Source organism: Rhinolophus sinicus, chromosome 14, assembly GCF_057876585.1.
Source record: "Rhinolophus sinicus isolate RSI-liver-muscle chromosome 14, RSI-T2T, whole genome shotgun sequence".
NCBI lineage: Eukaryota > Metazoa > Chordata > Mammalia > Chiroptera > Rhinolophidae > Rhinolophus > Rhinolophus sinicus.
Genome location: NC_142514.1, coordinates 13,160,855 through 13,177,572, shown reverse-complemented (window position 1 = coordinate 13,177,572; position 16,718 = coordinate 13,160,855). Strand labels below are relative to the sequence as shown.

Here is a 16,718-nt window from a genome sequence, read left to right as displayed (position 1 = left end):
GGACGAGGGGGTAAGCCAGGTTAAAATTATTGAGAACACTGGGTAGGTTACTCACTAGTTGTGTCTCAGTCCTCGGGCCAATGAGATAACTTTTCCGGGCATCAGTTTCTCCATTTGGAAATCAGAATACTAACATAACAGTGCCTACCCCTGATTGGGGAACAGTGAGGACGAAACGGCGTAATGTGTAGAACGTTTAGAAGAACAGTGCATTGCACATAGTAACTGTACTTGTCTTCTCCCACAAAAAGCATTTCAAGAACAAACCCAGTTTAAATATTTACTGAGCACTGAAGGGCAAGAGTGCCGGGTCCAACCAGGGTCAGAAATAAGTAAGGCAGTCTCTTCTCTGGGCAGCCTGTGACCACGAAGGGGTAACAAGTCAGGAACCTGCACGAGGGCAGCTCCTCAGCGTCCTGAGAGGGGAACATATTCTGCTGGTCCAGAGGAGGAGGGTGGGAACACATTTAGCTGGGAAGACTTTTTTTTACTCTTTAAGAAAGAGGTGTGTCACCCAATAAATGTAATATTGAAAAAAAAAAAAAAGAAAAAGGTGGCATTTGAGTGGTCTTCAACGGTAGACTTTTAACAGCCTGAGGTTTTTTTGGAGGGTGGGGGGCAGTCTAGCTGACGCACGAGGCATGTCCTGGAGAGCAGCAGATAAGGCTAGGAAGGGGTGAGGGCCATTCTGAAGGCGCCAGAAGCTGGGCCAAGGAGTCCACACAGCACTTAATTCAGTAGGCAGGGGGCGTCCCTGAAGAGTTCTGTAACAGGCTAACAAGACCGAGGCTGTGCTTTGGGAAGATTCATCTGGCTAAGGTGTGTAGGATTACTTGGAAAGGAAGAGACATTTTGCTGGCAGGATTTACAGGACTTAACTGATTAAGTGTATGTATGTGTATCTGGGCTTTTGGAGGCGGCAGTGGGGAAAGCTGTCAAAGAAAATGCTGAAAACTTCTACCTGGATAACTGTAAAAACATTGGTGCTATTCATAAGTCACCAAGTAACCTTTTAATACCAAATTCTCTTAATAAATCTGCAACGTAACTTGATTTATAAAAATGCAGCATCGATAGTTTTCAGGAAGGCCGTACAGTACTAAATAAAGAGCAGTCACTAGGAACGTATGCTTCAGGATTAAATTACCTAATTTTGGTCCTCACAGTAACCTTCTTTTTATTAGCCCCATTTTATAGGCCAAGAAACTGAGATACAGAGAACTTAAGTAACTTGCCTCAGGTCACACATCTGGGATTTGAACCCAGGCAGTCTGACTCCAGAGGCCTGGTCCTTGGTCGCCATGCTACACTGGCAGGGGGGCCTCCCCACAGACATATGACGCTATTATGATCATTAATTTTGACTTACCAAAGGAAACTAAACACCTTTCAAAATTCATCCTGGCCAACACTATGTGTGGGCATTTCCTTAGTTATGCAAACTGAGTACCTACTGTGTGCCAGGCACTATGCTAGGCCCTGGAGAATGATGGATAACTTCCTACACGCATTCAGTTCTGCCTCGTGTGGGAGCCAACTGGTAACGTACAAGGAACAATGACAGAAACAGGATGTACTAGAAGCACTACGGCAGGGCACTCAAACCATCCTGACGGGCTAGAGAAGGGCGGGGGCGAGGAGGTGGCAAGAGAGATGGACCACAAGGACCTCAGATTCTCTTTTCTACCCAGCCGACTGAAAAAAATGTTGTCTTCCATACTTTGGTCTCTCCTCAACGCCCTTCCTTTGCCTTCCCTGTATTCCGTTCTAGGCAGAAATGGAAAAGACGGTGTCTAAGGTGAGCGGCGCAGGTTAAAGCATGACTCTGACCCGGGATCAGGAACTCCTGAGGAGTGGGAGTGACATGTGCTGATGATTCTGAGATAATGGACCTTCGGTAAAGCTACGCGTAGTCGTGGACAAAGACAGACAGAGACAGAAAAGGGGATCCAGGGGTTGTGCACTTAAGGTGTTGTCGGCGCGAATGGTGACTATCCCAAATCAGCCCTGCAAAGGTGGCGGAAGGACTCGCCTGAATCTTGGGGCTTTCGTGAGCAGGCAACTTTTTCTTGGCTGTTCAAATCTGGTTCTAATCAAGTGCCCGAGACAGTAAGGCCAGGACACAGCACCCAGACAACTTTATATTACGAAGCTTTCTACAGTCTTTCTTAAAGGCATCACTATTCTACAAAGCCCCATAAATAAACCCTTCCGAATCAATGGGCATGCATACCTTAAGAAACCAAGAATTTAGTTTTCATAAATGGAAGTGAAGAAAAAGCCGTCTAAAAAGGAAATTATAGGCTGAAATACAATGAATTTCAAGTTGCAGCTGAAACAAGGAGAAAAATCAGTTATTTTTCAATGGTCACAGCCAATCTTTTCTGGGAATACACAAGAGTAGCGGCATTTATTTTAATGTCAAGACAATATATGATTGGAGCAGTATACACTGTATTTCTTTTAATCAGAGTGGGATATTTATGAGCTTACAAGTTCAGGGTTTGTCACATATAGGCCCATGCTGAAATTGTAAAAAAAAAAAAAAAAAAAAAATTCCTACAACTAATGGATTTCAATTTAGTAATCTGAAATGATGCCAAGAAACTAGAAGCTTTCTTAGTACTACCTTCCTAGTAAAAAGTGAATTATGTTGCTTAAATCATTTGCTTCAGTTAATCATTTAGAATCTATCAAACAGGAATTTTGAGTGGTTTATATGTGCAGGTTCTGACAAACAATCAGAAACATTTGTTCTAACTTGTAAACATTTGTCAAAGTTAAGTAAGGCTACAAATCTGTCAACAATTATGTCAGTGTTACAATAATTCTAAGTTATCCTAAGCATTCGAATGCAGGTTTAGATTGGATAAAGAAATCTGAGGTGAAAGCACTGGATTTCGATTCCTCCCATATACACTGTAAACTATTAATCAAATAGCTTTAAAAATTCTACCTGAAGATGCATAATTAAAGCAACTTGGAGAGTCTGTATAATTTTAAACAAGCCCCTCAGCCACACTGCAGTCTGCTTGCCTACCTGCCCTCTCTCCCAGATGTGTTTTGCACCATTTTTCTATTCAACTCCCCATTATCCATTAATATTGACTCCTATTCTCATATTCTTCCTCATTTGTACTCAAGTTTATCCTTTATTTCTTGTTCATGTCATGCTGTCTAAAAAGCATTTTAAATTCACTTTCTCCACTTCTTACTTTTTAAAATGACAAGTTAAATTGTTAACAGTTATCGATTCCAATGGACTTTCCCTTTGTAATATAGTTTGTCTTATTTTTTTTACAAGCATGCATTTGGTTAAAAAAAAAAAAGGACCTTGAAATTATGAGCTATGTTTTTATAAAGTCATTCTAATTATTGTTTGTTCCTTTTTCTTATATTCTTCATTTCCCATCTTTTTTAGTTGCTGGTCTGAGGGTTTTGGTTGCATATATCTCACCAACACTGAGTATTTTTCATCTTTTTCATTTTCATTTCATTTTTTATCTTTTTGGTTTATAAATAATTTTTTGAGGTATAACTTATGTAGAATAAACTACACCAATTTAAAGTGTACAATTCAATGAGTCTGATAGATATATATACCTGTGACACCACCACCATAATCAAGAAACAAAATACTGCTATTAACCCTTTAAAACCAAGTTTGAGGGAAAGAGAGAAAAAACAAAAGAATACTGCTATCACCCCCGCACCCCAAATGTTTCCTTGTGCTCCTTTGCAGCCCATCCGTCCCTCCACCTTTGGTGCCAGGCAACCACTTACCTACTTTGTCATCACAGAGTGAGCTGCATTTTCTAGAATTTCTATATAAATGGAATCATACAGTATATACAGGCACAACTCCTTTTATTGTGCTTTGCTTTACTGCACTTCACAGATGGTACGTTTTCAACACATCCAAGGCAAGACCCTCCACCAGCAAAAAGATGATGATTCGCTTTATCATGATACTTGATTGCAATGGTCTGGAACTGAACGCACAATATCTCCGAGGTATGAGGGTACTCTTTTTTTGTGCCAAAACCCGGGACAATAGATACTCTTTTGCATCTAGCTTCTTTCGCTCAACATAATGATTTTGAAATGTATGTATGCTGTTTTATGTGTCAGTAGTTTTTTGTTTTATTTTTTTTAATTACTGAATATCCTACTCTATGGACAGTCCGAATTTTGTTTATCCCTCCATCTATTGATGACATCTGGGTTCTTTCCAGTTTTGGGGCATTATGGATAAAGCGGGTATGAACATTCATACACAAGACTTTGTATGGATACATGTTCGCATTTCTGTTGGGTAAATACCTAGGAATAGAATGACTAAATGGTATGTTTAACTTCATAAAAACCACCTAAAAGTTTTACAAAGTGATTGTACCATGATTCCTTCCCATCAATCGTATATAAGAGTTCCAGTTGCTCCACATCCTGGTCAACCTTCAGCGTTGTCAGGTGTTTTTTTAAATTAGTTTCAGGTGTACAAAACAATGTACTAGTTAGACATTTACACCCCTTACAAAGTGATAACCCCCCGCCCAATCTACTACCCCTCTTGTCAGTCTTTTTAATTTTAACTATTTTAATGGGCGCACACCTATGATTAGGGGGATCTCATTATGTTTTAATTTGCATTTCCTTAATGACCACTGATGCTGAACATCTTTTCATGTGCTTCTCAGCCATGAGTATAAATTCTTTTGTGAAGAATCTTTTCAGGGGCGGCTGGACGGCTCAGTTGGTTAGAGCACGAGCTCTCAACAACAAGGTTGCCGGTTCAATTCCCACATGGGATGGTGGGCTGCACCCCCTGCAACTAAGATTGAAAATGGTGACTAGACTTGGAGCTGAGCTGCACCCTCCACAACTAGATTGTAGGACAACGACTTGGAGGATGGGCCCTGGAAAAACACACTGTTCCCCAATATTCCCCAACAAAAAACTTAAAAAACAAAGAATGTTTTCAAACATTTTACCCATTTTATTAAATGGATTGTCTTTTTATGATTAATTTAAAGACGTCTTTATTTATTCTGAAAACATGTCCTTTAAGTATCGCAAATATTTTATCCCATTCTGGGACTTGCCTTTTTGTTTTTTTAATGGTGTCTTTCAAAGAGCAAAGTTTAAAGTTTTTTTTTTTTTAAGATTTTATTGGGGAAGGAGAACAGGACTTTATTGGGGAACAGTGTGTCCTTCCAGGACTTCTTTTTTTTCCCCAAGTCAAGTTGTTGTCCTTTCAGTCTTAGTTGTGGAAGGCGCAGCTCAGCTCCAGGTCCAGTTGCCGTTGCTAGTTGCAGGGGGCGCAGCCCCACCATCCCTTGCGGGACTCAAGGAATTGAACTGGCAACCTTGTGGTTGAGAGCCCACTGGCCCATGTGGGAATAGAACCGGCAGCCTTCAGAGTTAGGCGCACGGAGCTCTAACCGCCTTAGCCACCGGGCCGGCCGAAAGTTTAAAGTTTTGACCAAATCCAGTATATGAATTTTTTTCTTCCTGACTTTTTGCTTTTTGTGACCTCAAAAATCTTTTCTGAACTCAAAGTCACAAAGATTTTTCTCCTGTTTTCTTCTAGAGATTTTATAATTTTAGCTTTTACATTTAGGTCTGTGATCCTTTCAAGTTAATTTTTATGCAGGATAATGAAGCTCTTTTTTCTCTATAGGGATACCCAGTTATTCTAGCACAATTTGTAGAAGATTTTCCTTTCCCTGTTAACTACCTTGGCAGCTTTGTTAAAAATAAATCAATCATGTATTTCTGGGTCTATTTCTGGACACTAGCTGATTCCACTGATCCATGCGTGTACCCCTCCCCCGGTGCCAAACCGTCTTATTAACTATAGCTTTATAGTAAGTCTTGAAATCAAGTAATGTTATCCCTCCAACTTCTGTGTGGTTTTTTTTTTTTTTTCAAAAACTGCTTTGGCTATTTTGGATTGTTTACGTTTCCATATAGATTTTTAAATCAGCTTCTCAATTTCTATAAATATCTCTAAGCATTATTTTTCTTGCTGGAAAAACAAATAAACTTCCTCACTAAGTTGCTAGGAGAGTAAAAAGGGATAATATGTTAGTGTACCAAATACGGTGGCACATAACAGGCATTCAATTAATGTTAGCTTCCTCTCTCTTTCCCTCTCTTGGCCTTTAAATAAACAGGATCCAATCTAGCAATGCCCTAACATTTCACTAGTGGGTCAATGGCCGTAGTAAAAATATTACCACACCAAATGACTTTTATAAGTAAATATTTGTATTTTTACTTGGATTCGATACTAAAATGCACTTGCCAGAGAAAGCAATTCAGCATATTTACTAATAAACTGTTTCAGGCCACATTTTAGGAAAGCATAAAACCACAGCCAGACAGAAATTTAAATATGTTTTCAAATTCCATATAGTGCCTAATTACATTATTCCATAATACTAACAGAAAATTCTCCTCTAGCAAGATCACAATGTTCCATTATTCATATTGATGCTGCAAATAGAAAAAGTATTTTTACATTTGTTTAGAAATACATACACTGTTTAGAAATACATATAACAAACAAAATATGGCTACTAATTCAACAATTAACATGTACTAATTTGAAACCCAAACCTATAAACAACCCAAACCCTTTGAAGTATTTTAGTTTAGTCTAACTGATATCACTCCATGAAACGGAGAGGTATCAGTTTGCAAACACAGGCCACCAAAAGGCAATTTTTGGTGAGCCACCAAAACTTTGTGGTAACCCACATTTATCAGATGAACTGATACTTAAAAACAATAATTTGCTTTCTTTTTCCATAACTGTATTCAAGACCTCTTTCATTACAGTATTTTTTAAACATTAAAATGGCCTGAAACAATCAATTTAACTACACTTAATTGATTAATGGATGAATATATGAAATCTGCTGGTTAATTGTAAGCAGGTTGGCTACTAAGTAATTTACTATCCTTTTCTAAACAAGGAAGGAACAAGGCCAAATCGTCTTTTCAGGAAGATATAAATGGAGGGCAAAGAGGTAACTTCCATCCCGTTGACGGAGCTGCATACAACCCATGACCTATTGCAAGGTATACGAGAAATGAATGTTCCTGGGGCTCCCCTCCTGCCTCTCCTATCTATCACCCACAACACCATCATCCATTTTCATCAGCTTGGCATCACCCCTGACTGCTCCCGCTCATGAGCGTGCATTTCAAGTTCTGTGAATATTACCACTGTTCTGTCACCCTTGCTTCTGTCTCCATTTCATTCCTCTGCCCTCATCTTATTTCTGGTTTCCTCTCATTTGATCATCTCTGGCATGATTCTGCAATACTACCATCTCTCTGCCTTCACTCTGGCCCTTTCCAATTCATTCTCTTCATGTGACTTCAGTGATCTTTCCAAAATCAGAAATTCAGCCATGTTACTCTTCAGCTTAACATTCAATGGTTTTTCTCAATGCTATGCAAAGAGTTGCCATACAACCCAGCAATTCTACTCCTAGTCACATATCCAAAGAAATGAAAGCATACGTCCACATAAAATCTTGTACACTTGATTACAGCAGAATTTATAACAGCCAAAAAGTGTGAACATAAATATCCATTAACTGATACATGGATAAAGAAAGTGTGGTATATCCTTCTCATAGAATATCATTTGTTAACAGATGTCAATACTACCCAAAGCGATCTACAGATTCAAGGCAATCCCCACTGAAATCTCATGACATCTTTTGCAGAAATAGAAAAACCCATCCTAAAATTCATGTGGAATCTCAAGGGATCCTAAATAACCAAAACAATCTTGAAAAAGAAGAACAAACCCAGAGAACTCACACTTCCTGGTTTCAAACTGTACCACAAAGCTACAGGAATCAAAACAGTGTGATACTGGCATAAAGACAGAGCTACAGACCAATGGAACAGAATAGAGAGCCAAGAAACAAACCCTTGCACATATGGTCAAATGATTGACAAGGGTGCCAAGGCCATTCAATGGGGAAAGGACAGTCTTTTCAAAAAATGGTGCTGGGAAAACTGGATATCCACATGGAAAAGAATGAAGTTGGACCCATCCTTACCTGACACCATATTAAAAAACTAACTCGATATGGATCAAAGACCTAAATATAAAACTTAAAACTATTAAAGAAAACACAGCCTTGTTACACTGGATCTGGCAATGACTTATTGGATACAACACTGTAAAATAGTAGGGGGGAAAAAAAATATATATATATATATATATGTCTCCGGTTGCTGAATCCCTTGGAATTTCCTGGGAGATAGGTGTGTCTTTTGTTCTAATGAGGGAACTCATATCGAGGTGGGCTCCTGGAGAGCTTCAGGATGCAGGCTGGTCACCAGAAAGACCAAGCCAAGCTTGGAATTGTCATCCCCACCCTCCATCCTCCAAGAAAGGGAGAGGAGCTGGAAATTAAGTTAATGATTGATCACACCTTTGTAATGAAGCTTCCATAAAAATCCCAAAGTACAGAGAACTTCCAAGTTGGTGAGCACATCTATGTACCTACCAGTTAGGTGGCACACCTCAACTCCACGGAAACAGACGCTCCTGCTCTGGGGACCCCTTCAGGCCCTTGCCCTCCGCATCTCTTCATCTGGCTGTTCATTCATAGTCTTTAACGTCCTTGGTAATAAACTGGTAATCTAGTAAGTAAACTGCTTTCTTAAGTCCTGTGAGCCATTCTAGCAACTTATCGAACCCTAGGAGGGGGTCGTGGGAAGCTCTGATTCAGAGCCAGTCAGTCAGAAGCACAGGTACCAGTCTGGACATAGGATTGGTATCTGAAGTGGGGGGAGTCTTATGGGACTGAGCCCTTAACCTGTGGGGTCTGTGCTAAAGCCAGTTAGTGTCAGCATTGAACTGAATGATAGGACACTCAGCTGGTGTCAGAGAATTGCCTGGTGTGGAAAACCCACTCGTTTGATGCCAGAAGGACTGTGAGGATAAGCGTACAGGAGAAACAGAGTTTTTTCATGCTCAGACACCAAAGGCACAGGCAACAAAGTTAAAAACAGACAAACTGGATTTCACAAAAATTTAAAAATTTTGTGCATCAAAAGATAGTATCAACAGAGTAAAAAGGCATCGCACATAATGGGAGAAAACATTTGCAAATCATATATCTGATAAGGGATTACTGTCCAGAGAACTCCTAAAACACAACAACAAAAAAAGATTCAAAAATGAACAGAGGACTCGAACAGACATTTCTCCAAAGAGGACATACTGAGGCTGATAAGCACAGGAAAAGATGCTCAACACCACTAATCATTAGGGAAACGCAAATCAAAACTACCAAGAGATCCTACCTTACACTTAGGACGGCTACTATCAAAAAAAGAAAGAAAATAACAGGTGTTGGTGAGGATGAGAGAAAACGGGGACTCCTGTGCTCTGTTGGTGGGAATGTAAAATGGTGCAGCCACTGTGGAAAACAATATGGTGGATCCTCAAAAAATTAAAAACCGAGTGACCATGTGACCCAGCAATTCCACTTCTAGGTATATACCCCAAAGAATTAAAAGTAGGGCCTCCAAGAGATGGTTGAGATCGTTGTACACCCATGTTCACAGCAGCATTACTCACAAGAGCTAAAACGTGGAAGCAACCCAAGTGTCCACTGATGGGTGAATGATAAACAAAACGTGATGCATATGTACACAGACACATACGTATATATGAATATTATTCTGCCTTGGAGGGAAGAAATGCTGACACATGCTACACCATGGATGAAACGTGAAGGTACTACGCAAAGTGAATAAGCCCGTCTCAAAAAGCAAACACTATATGATTCTACTTACATGAGGTGCCTAGAACAGACAACATCACAGACAGAAAGAAGGGTGGTGGCCAGAAGCTGGGGGAGGTCGGAACTGGGAGTTGTTGTTACACGGGTACCGAGTTTCAGTTTTACAAGATGAAGAGTTATGGAGACGGATGGTGGTGATGAATGCACAGCGTCATGAATGTATTTAATACTACACTTAACACCTAACTGTATATTTAAAAATGGTTAAGGCGGTAAATTTTATTATGTATATTTTATCACACACACAAAAATTTGGGAAAATATCCTACAGGATTTTTGAGGATTACGTGAGACACTGCATGTAAAACGTAACATGCTTAGCCTCTGGCACATGGTACGTGTTCAGTCAATGGTAGCCACCACCATCGTTCCTGAAGGAGCCAGTCTCCCTTTCCTCTGGGACATCGCCCGACAGTTACCGGGGCCTGGAATGCAGTCCTCCACCAGGACCACCTACTAACTCACGCCTCCATATTCTCCCAAGATGAAATTCCAATGTCACCACTTCCTTTATACATTCCTCAAGGAGAGAAGCCTCTCAAGGGTAGGCCAGTGCCCATTCGTCTGGCATACCACCCCCAAGCCCCACCCCAGCTTTCCACAATCCCCGACATTAAGTACCTACATTAACGATGACTATTATACATAAAACCGGAAGACTGATTGGCAGGCTTCCACACCACCCACAATAGCCGAGATCAGAGCAAATGTGTTATTTGAACTTATGATTGCTAATGCAGCTTATATTTATCAAGTACAAGTAATGTCCTACCTGATCTACCTACAGAAGTTATCTTTTATTCTTTACTTGCAACAACTCTGAGGCAGGTACTATTATTTTACAGATGAGAAAACTGAGGCACAGAGAAGTACTTATTGGCGCATTTCTTTCTCGTGGAAAAAAATCAGGGAAAAGCAAAGCAAAAGCTTTTCTTTTCATGTGAACGCTACCATAGTCCACCGAATGGAATACATTCTAGGGGCTGCTTATAAATGTCCGTGGCTTGCATTTTGCCTTGTTACTAAGAAAATGAAAAACACTGCTGTGCTTCATTCACCTGGCTTGCAAGGACAGCTTTTTTTTTAGCAAAGTATCAGAGGCTTGGGAAACCCCACCCGCAACCATAACATCTCCTTCCCCTTTTAGAGTTCCTGGCCAATCCCCGGATTAGTAACACTAGATATCCCTTACCATGTTCTCACGGTGGGAGAGAAATGCAGGGGACAGGGACAGCGCCGGTTTTACTGCTTTTCAAGTCACATTAAGGATTCCCAGGACCTCCATATGAATCCAGGAAGCACTGGAATCAGATTTTCCTCCTGCAAATGTGCAACTGAGGCCCTGGCCACTGTCACACAGACGTCAACTTGGTCAGAGATCACAGCCCACCAGCACAGGCCTCCAACACTCCAGAGTGGCAACAGGACTCTGAGGACAGTGACACTGCTTCCATGACTCACACCTACAGGGCTCAGAAATCCTCAAGCTGCAGGGAAGCACCTCCATAAGTTTCATAGCTGTAATTTTCTCATTGCCTAGAATCTTATTTTCCCTGGGAAACAGAAAACACATATAACCTCCCATTCTGTCCAGAGTGACAAGTACAAGCCTCCTATGTTGGCAAGATACTACACCATCTATTCTCATTAACAAGAATGTGTGATTTATTCATGTGGGTATGTGCAAGACAAATTAGTCAGTACTGCAAGGAAAATAAACAGCACAGCCCTTGAACTGCGTGGAGAAAGAAAACCAGAGCATTCAATAAATGTGCTAAAACTTAAAAATAAGACCATAAAATTAGCAAAAGCCATTAATGACGCCGTCACATAAAACTAACGGAACACGCCATTCATAAAATGGAATATTCTTTACTCCTTTTTTAATTTCCTGCAGTGAGACGCTTGGCACTACCACTTAAACCAACATCACTTTCTATTTGTTTAAAAACAAAAGTGCTCGCTGGTTTATGTTTCTTAGTTGACTACTCCTAAACATTTCTAATACTACTTTATTACTAAGATCTACCGACAGTAATTTACCCCGGATGAAATTAAAAGTGGGTAAAAGTCCCAAGAGTACAAGGACACACAATCAAACATGTGAACTGGCAGAAATTCACATGCAATCTACCTTACCTGGACTTTTTAATTTATATGCTAATTCATTCAGTTAATAAACACACTGAGCAGCAAATACGGGCAGAGAATATAGTCTACAAAATTCTCAGCAATGCGTGTCATTCATTTAGCAATAAGTACTGTATGCCTCCTCTGTGCCCAGGGTGGGGGCGTCAACAGTGAAAAGGAAACCGTCTCTGGTTCTTAGCAAGTTTATATTCTAGGGAGAAGAAACAATTGAGTAAAGAAACAAATCGCAAATTCCAGCTGGTGGTATGTGCTACTAAGAAAAATTAGTGATGGGATAGAGAATAACTAGGACACCCAGAAACTCAAATGCTAATAAGGTTATATAATTTTTTAAAAAGATACAGTAATCTCAAACCTTATGGATGAACTAGGCAATGCCAATGGATGGCAGGGGCAGGAATAAGAATAGAAGCCAAAGAGAAGAGTAAAAATGTGAGGAGAAAAAGAAAGGAACAAGAGCTGAAAGAAGAAACAGATGTGTAATGAACAATAGTGCCAATTACAGAGAGGCTTGCGTTTTTTGTCAATCCATGGGCTCAATTCATCAGACTAAACCATATTATTATAGAAAACACCTATCCTACCATACCCGTAATAAATACAAATAGATATTTTAAAACCAGAATGAATGGGGGAAATAGAATTACCTTTCTTATGATAGCACAGGGAGGGGTATTCATAAATAAATGTATCTCTTCCTACAGGACGAAATCATGAGAACTTTCGATTAAGACATTACAGGAGGAAGGTCCAAGATGGCGAAATAGAAAAACAAACAAAAAAAGAAGCTTGAAAGAAGTTAAGCTTTTACATTAATGTGGACACGAAACATTCAATAAATAATCTTTTATTGTTTAAAAAAAAAAGACATTACACAAGCCTCGGAGTAAGAGATCGATCCTTGAAGAACTTTTTTAAAAAAACCACTGCCTGAAGCACACGCTTACGAGTTATTTAACTCATCTGCACAACATCGAGACCAAACATGAGCTATTTTTCAACAAACCAGTGGGAAAAGAATAAAGCCAGGTTAGTCAAACAGAGAAGTGCCCACAAAGGGAGCTGTCCATTCACCTGGCTTCCCTTCAGTCTCAGTCAAGGTGGAGTATAAAATGATCAAGAAGTAACTGGAAGCCTGCATTGGCCCTTTCTTCCCTTCCTGTATCTTCTACAAAACCTCGATCTATCTTGTAACAGGTTGCCATTCTCTCTGTCTCCACTTCCATTTTAAAGTACCAGGAAAGCAAGTAGCCAAAGAAGTTTAGAGTTAGTTCTATCACTGCCTATAGGAACAGGAGCTAACACTCACTACACAAATGTTCCTAGTGTCGAAGACCACTCAGACTGCATTAAAGCCTCCCAAAATTACATGTCCGTACTTTCTTATGCCGTCTGGAAGTGCATGACTAAAGGGACAACCCCCTCAAAATCTGAACTCAGCTCCCCCTCAAAATTAAAACCCCACTTTCAACTTCTCCACTATCATTCTCTAATTCAACTAAGTAAGCAGAAAAGCAAGCAAAATCATGACCTTTTTTCTCACTAGTGTCTTCTGCCACCTCACAGACTCAGTTACGACGTCTCATGTGTTACTTAATGTATATGAGGTGCACACCCACCCCTATTGTTTTAATTCCAAATTCTGATCAATGACATTACCACTTACCCAAGTTCTAACCTTGGAGTCATTTTTATAACAAATAAAGATGAAGCAAAGTTAACTAGCTGGAGAGAAAATTTTTAAAATAGTATTTATTGAGTTCCTATTATGTACTTGTCACCGTGCTGGTCTAGGAAGTGGGTTATACTATTTTCCCTTTATAAATGGGGAAAAAGTTTGTAGTTTCTCAGACATACCCATTTCTCTCTAGTCTAACAGTTCAGACTTTGACCACTTCACATTTACAGTACTGTTAGTCTCCTCTCTTCCAAATCTGATCTGTAGAAAACACTGCCAGAACGATCATACCAAAATCCCATTTATATCACATCAATTCCCCATTGAGGGCAGTGAAATGCCTTCTGCTTCTCTATTCGCGCAGTGACTGGCCCAGAGCTCACTAAATATTTGTTGCTTAAAACCATCCTATGATTCCCCACCAGCCTGGTATAATGAGCCCTAGGAGCAGAAAGTAATTGATTTAATCTAAGACAGAGGTGTTGAATTTACAGAATACATGTGAGAAAGCCAAAGGCAACTCAAAAGCCTTCAAGATAAAGTAGAACCTCTCTAAGACATTTCACAATTCTGACTCCAGCCAAACCAGTCTTTTAGGGAGTGCTGAAATTATTATCCAATGCCTGGGTTCTAACCCAGCTCCTCCACTTCTAGATACTTAACTGCTCCATGCTTCAATTTCCTCCTCTATATAAGTTCAACTCGGTCTCTGCTCAAGTTCTTGCACCCTCCCTGACTATCCAAGTCCAAATCATTCTCCACAGGTCAGCGGAAAGCCCATTTCCCTTGCAAACGCTTACTGGTTGACCTCGGCCCGTCACTCCACTTCCTTGATTTATAACAGTGCTACAGCAAAAAGAGTCTGAATCCCTTTTTAATTTATAGCTGTGATCCATCACTGTGCCTTTTAATTGTTTCACCTATGTATACCCCACTCCCCGCCATGAATGACCGTGACACTACACACTGCCTCACGTGGTCATCAGTGACACAACAATATTAATGTCAACAATTATTACTACCACCACTTACTGATTACATAGAAGTGCCAGGCACTATGCTAAGAATCTTATGTATTTTTCTATCCTTCAATCTTCATAATCCTTTTAGGTCATCTGCCTCTTTATCCCCATTTCACAGTTAAGGATGATACATCACCCAAAGCTACAGAGCTAGTGAGGCTGGGGGGGAAGAGTGAGAGTGAGTGATTTCAAACTCAGTTCTGTCTACCTCCCATTCTTAACTACTACATCATACTGTTTAGTAATTCCTTTGGTCATTTCATATCTAGGTGTTAAATCTTCTCTCCTAAATGTAAGTTGTTAACAATAACAAAAATTGTGTATTTCTGTGGTCACTTCCAGAATAACCCATTCTTAGCAAGTGACTCGTACTCAAGCCTTTATATATAAACTAACTCAATTAATCCTCCCAACTCTGTGAGACAGTATACCAATTTTTATGGCCAATTTACAAATGAGGAAACAGGCACAGAGAGGCTGAATAACTTGCCCCAAATCACACAGCTGGTAAGTGATGAATTCAAGGGTGAAGTGGTAGCTGTGACGCATTATTTCATTTATTGACTCTTCTCAACCATTTTTATTAAGCACTTTTCTAGGGACTGGGGAATATAGCAATGAATAAACCAGAAAACATCCCTACTTTCATGGACCTTACTATCCTATTTCTTTTCCTACATTTTCATTAAAGGGCAATCCTAAATCCTCTTAAAAATACTCTTAAGATTTCCATACAAAAATATCAAATTTGGACAATAAAAATTAGTATTAAATAAAGAGCATGGGACCTGAAAGCCAGAAAACCTGGGATGTATTCCCAGGTTTGCCGTTTATTAGCAACTTTGTCCGTTCTTAGACCCTGGGCACATCTCTTCCCCCTGACTTTCCGTTTCATGACCTGTACAACATAATGTGTTAAGTCGCGCGCCAAGCACAGCGTCGAGCACTTAGTATACGCTCAATAAAGGAATGTCCCTCTTTCACCTTCCCTCCAGGCAGTGATTTCATAATTTGTGTCGTCCTTGAGCACGTGGTAAGCGGCTACGCGGAGTCCCACTGAGGACTACTCTCCAGGGCAGTTCTCATTCCCGATCACCATCGCTGTGTTTCCGATTTCAGGCCCGAGACTACTCTGACGCCGATAAGTCAGGTTACAAATCGGGCATGACAGCCGCTCACGTTAGGGCCTGGCAGTGTCTAGAAAGGGCTGCCGATGACCTTTAGAAGGCAGTGTGGCCTCCCGTCCAGGCTCCACTCCCCGTGCGGGAGATGTGGCACCAGGAAGAATGTCGAGCCTCTGGCACAAGGCTGTGCCCTACCTACTGTTTTCACCCCAACAGCTCTCAGCACCTCTCCTGCCACCTGCGAGATCGACCCCCACCTCGTCGGGCTGCAACTCCACTCCCTCCACTCGGGCGGCTGCCCAGGCTCCCCGGGCCCGTGTCCCCCACCGCCGGAGTGACCGACCTCCCGCCCGGGCTCGGATAACCAGCCCTGGCCTTAGGGGCTGGAACAGGCCGGACGGCCCGACCTCTCACGGGGCTTCCCTTCTGCTCTCCTGGTCAGCGGACCCCCGAGCTCCGGGCGAGGCCTGCCAGGGACGATAAGCCCCTTACCTATCTTCACGAGCGTATCCGCCAAGCACCGGTCCCACTTCCTGCCGAGCTCGGAATCCGACATGTTCCCCACCCGGAGCGCCAGCTTTCCCGACCGTGGCTCCCCGCGCTCCGGTTCCAGGCAAGTCTCGCGAGAGACAGTCGCGGGTCCCAGGCCCGGAAGGCCGGCGTCGGCGCACCAGATCTCGCGAGACGATCTGACGGCTTCCGTCCTTTCCGGTTTTCTTCAGTTGGTCGTCAAGGTGACGGGTTACGGGGAGGCCCGAGGTGACCCTGACCTTGGAGCCGCGCCTACCTAAGGGTTGCGAGGCTGACAGGTTTCTAGGCGGCACCCAAAGCCCAGTCGGAAGGCGCTTCCTCCGCACCAACTCCCGGCTTTGGGCCTGGCAATTCCCGGGGCAAATGAGGG

At 41.4% G+C, this 16,718-nt stretch overlaps 1 protein-coding gene across 1 annotated transcript in view; it reads right to left on the bottom strand.

The window, feature by feature from the left end:
- The window catches only part of MICOS10 (mitochondrial contact site and cristae organizing system subunit 10), a 29,327-nt gene extending 12,863 nt beyond the window's left edge, over positions 1 to 16,464 (bottom strand). Inside the window, exon 1 of the mRNA XM_088790279.1 lies at positions 16,310 to 16,464. Coding sequence (XP_088646405.1) covers positions 16,310 to 16,373 — 64 coding nt within the window. The 5' untranslated portion in view covers positions 16,374 to 16,464. The remainder of the gene's footprint in view (positions 1 to 16,309) is intronic.
- Positions 16,465 to 16,718: the final 254 nt, after the last annotated feature.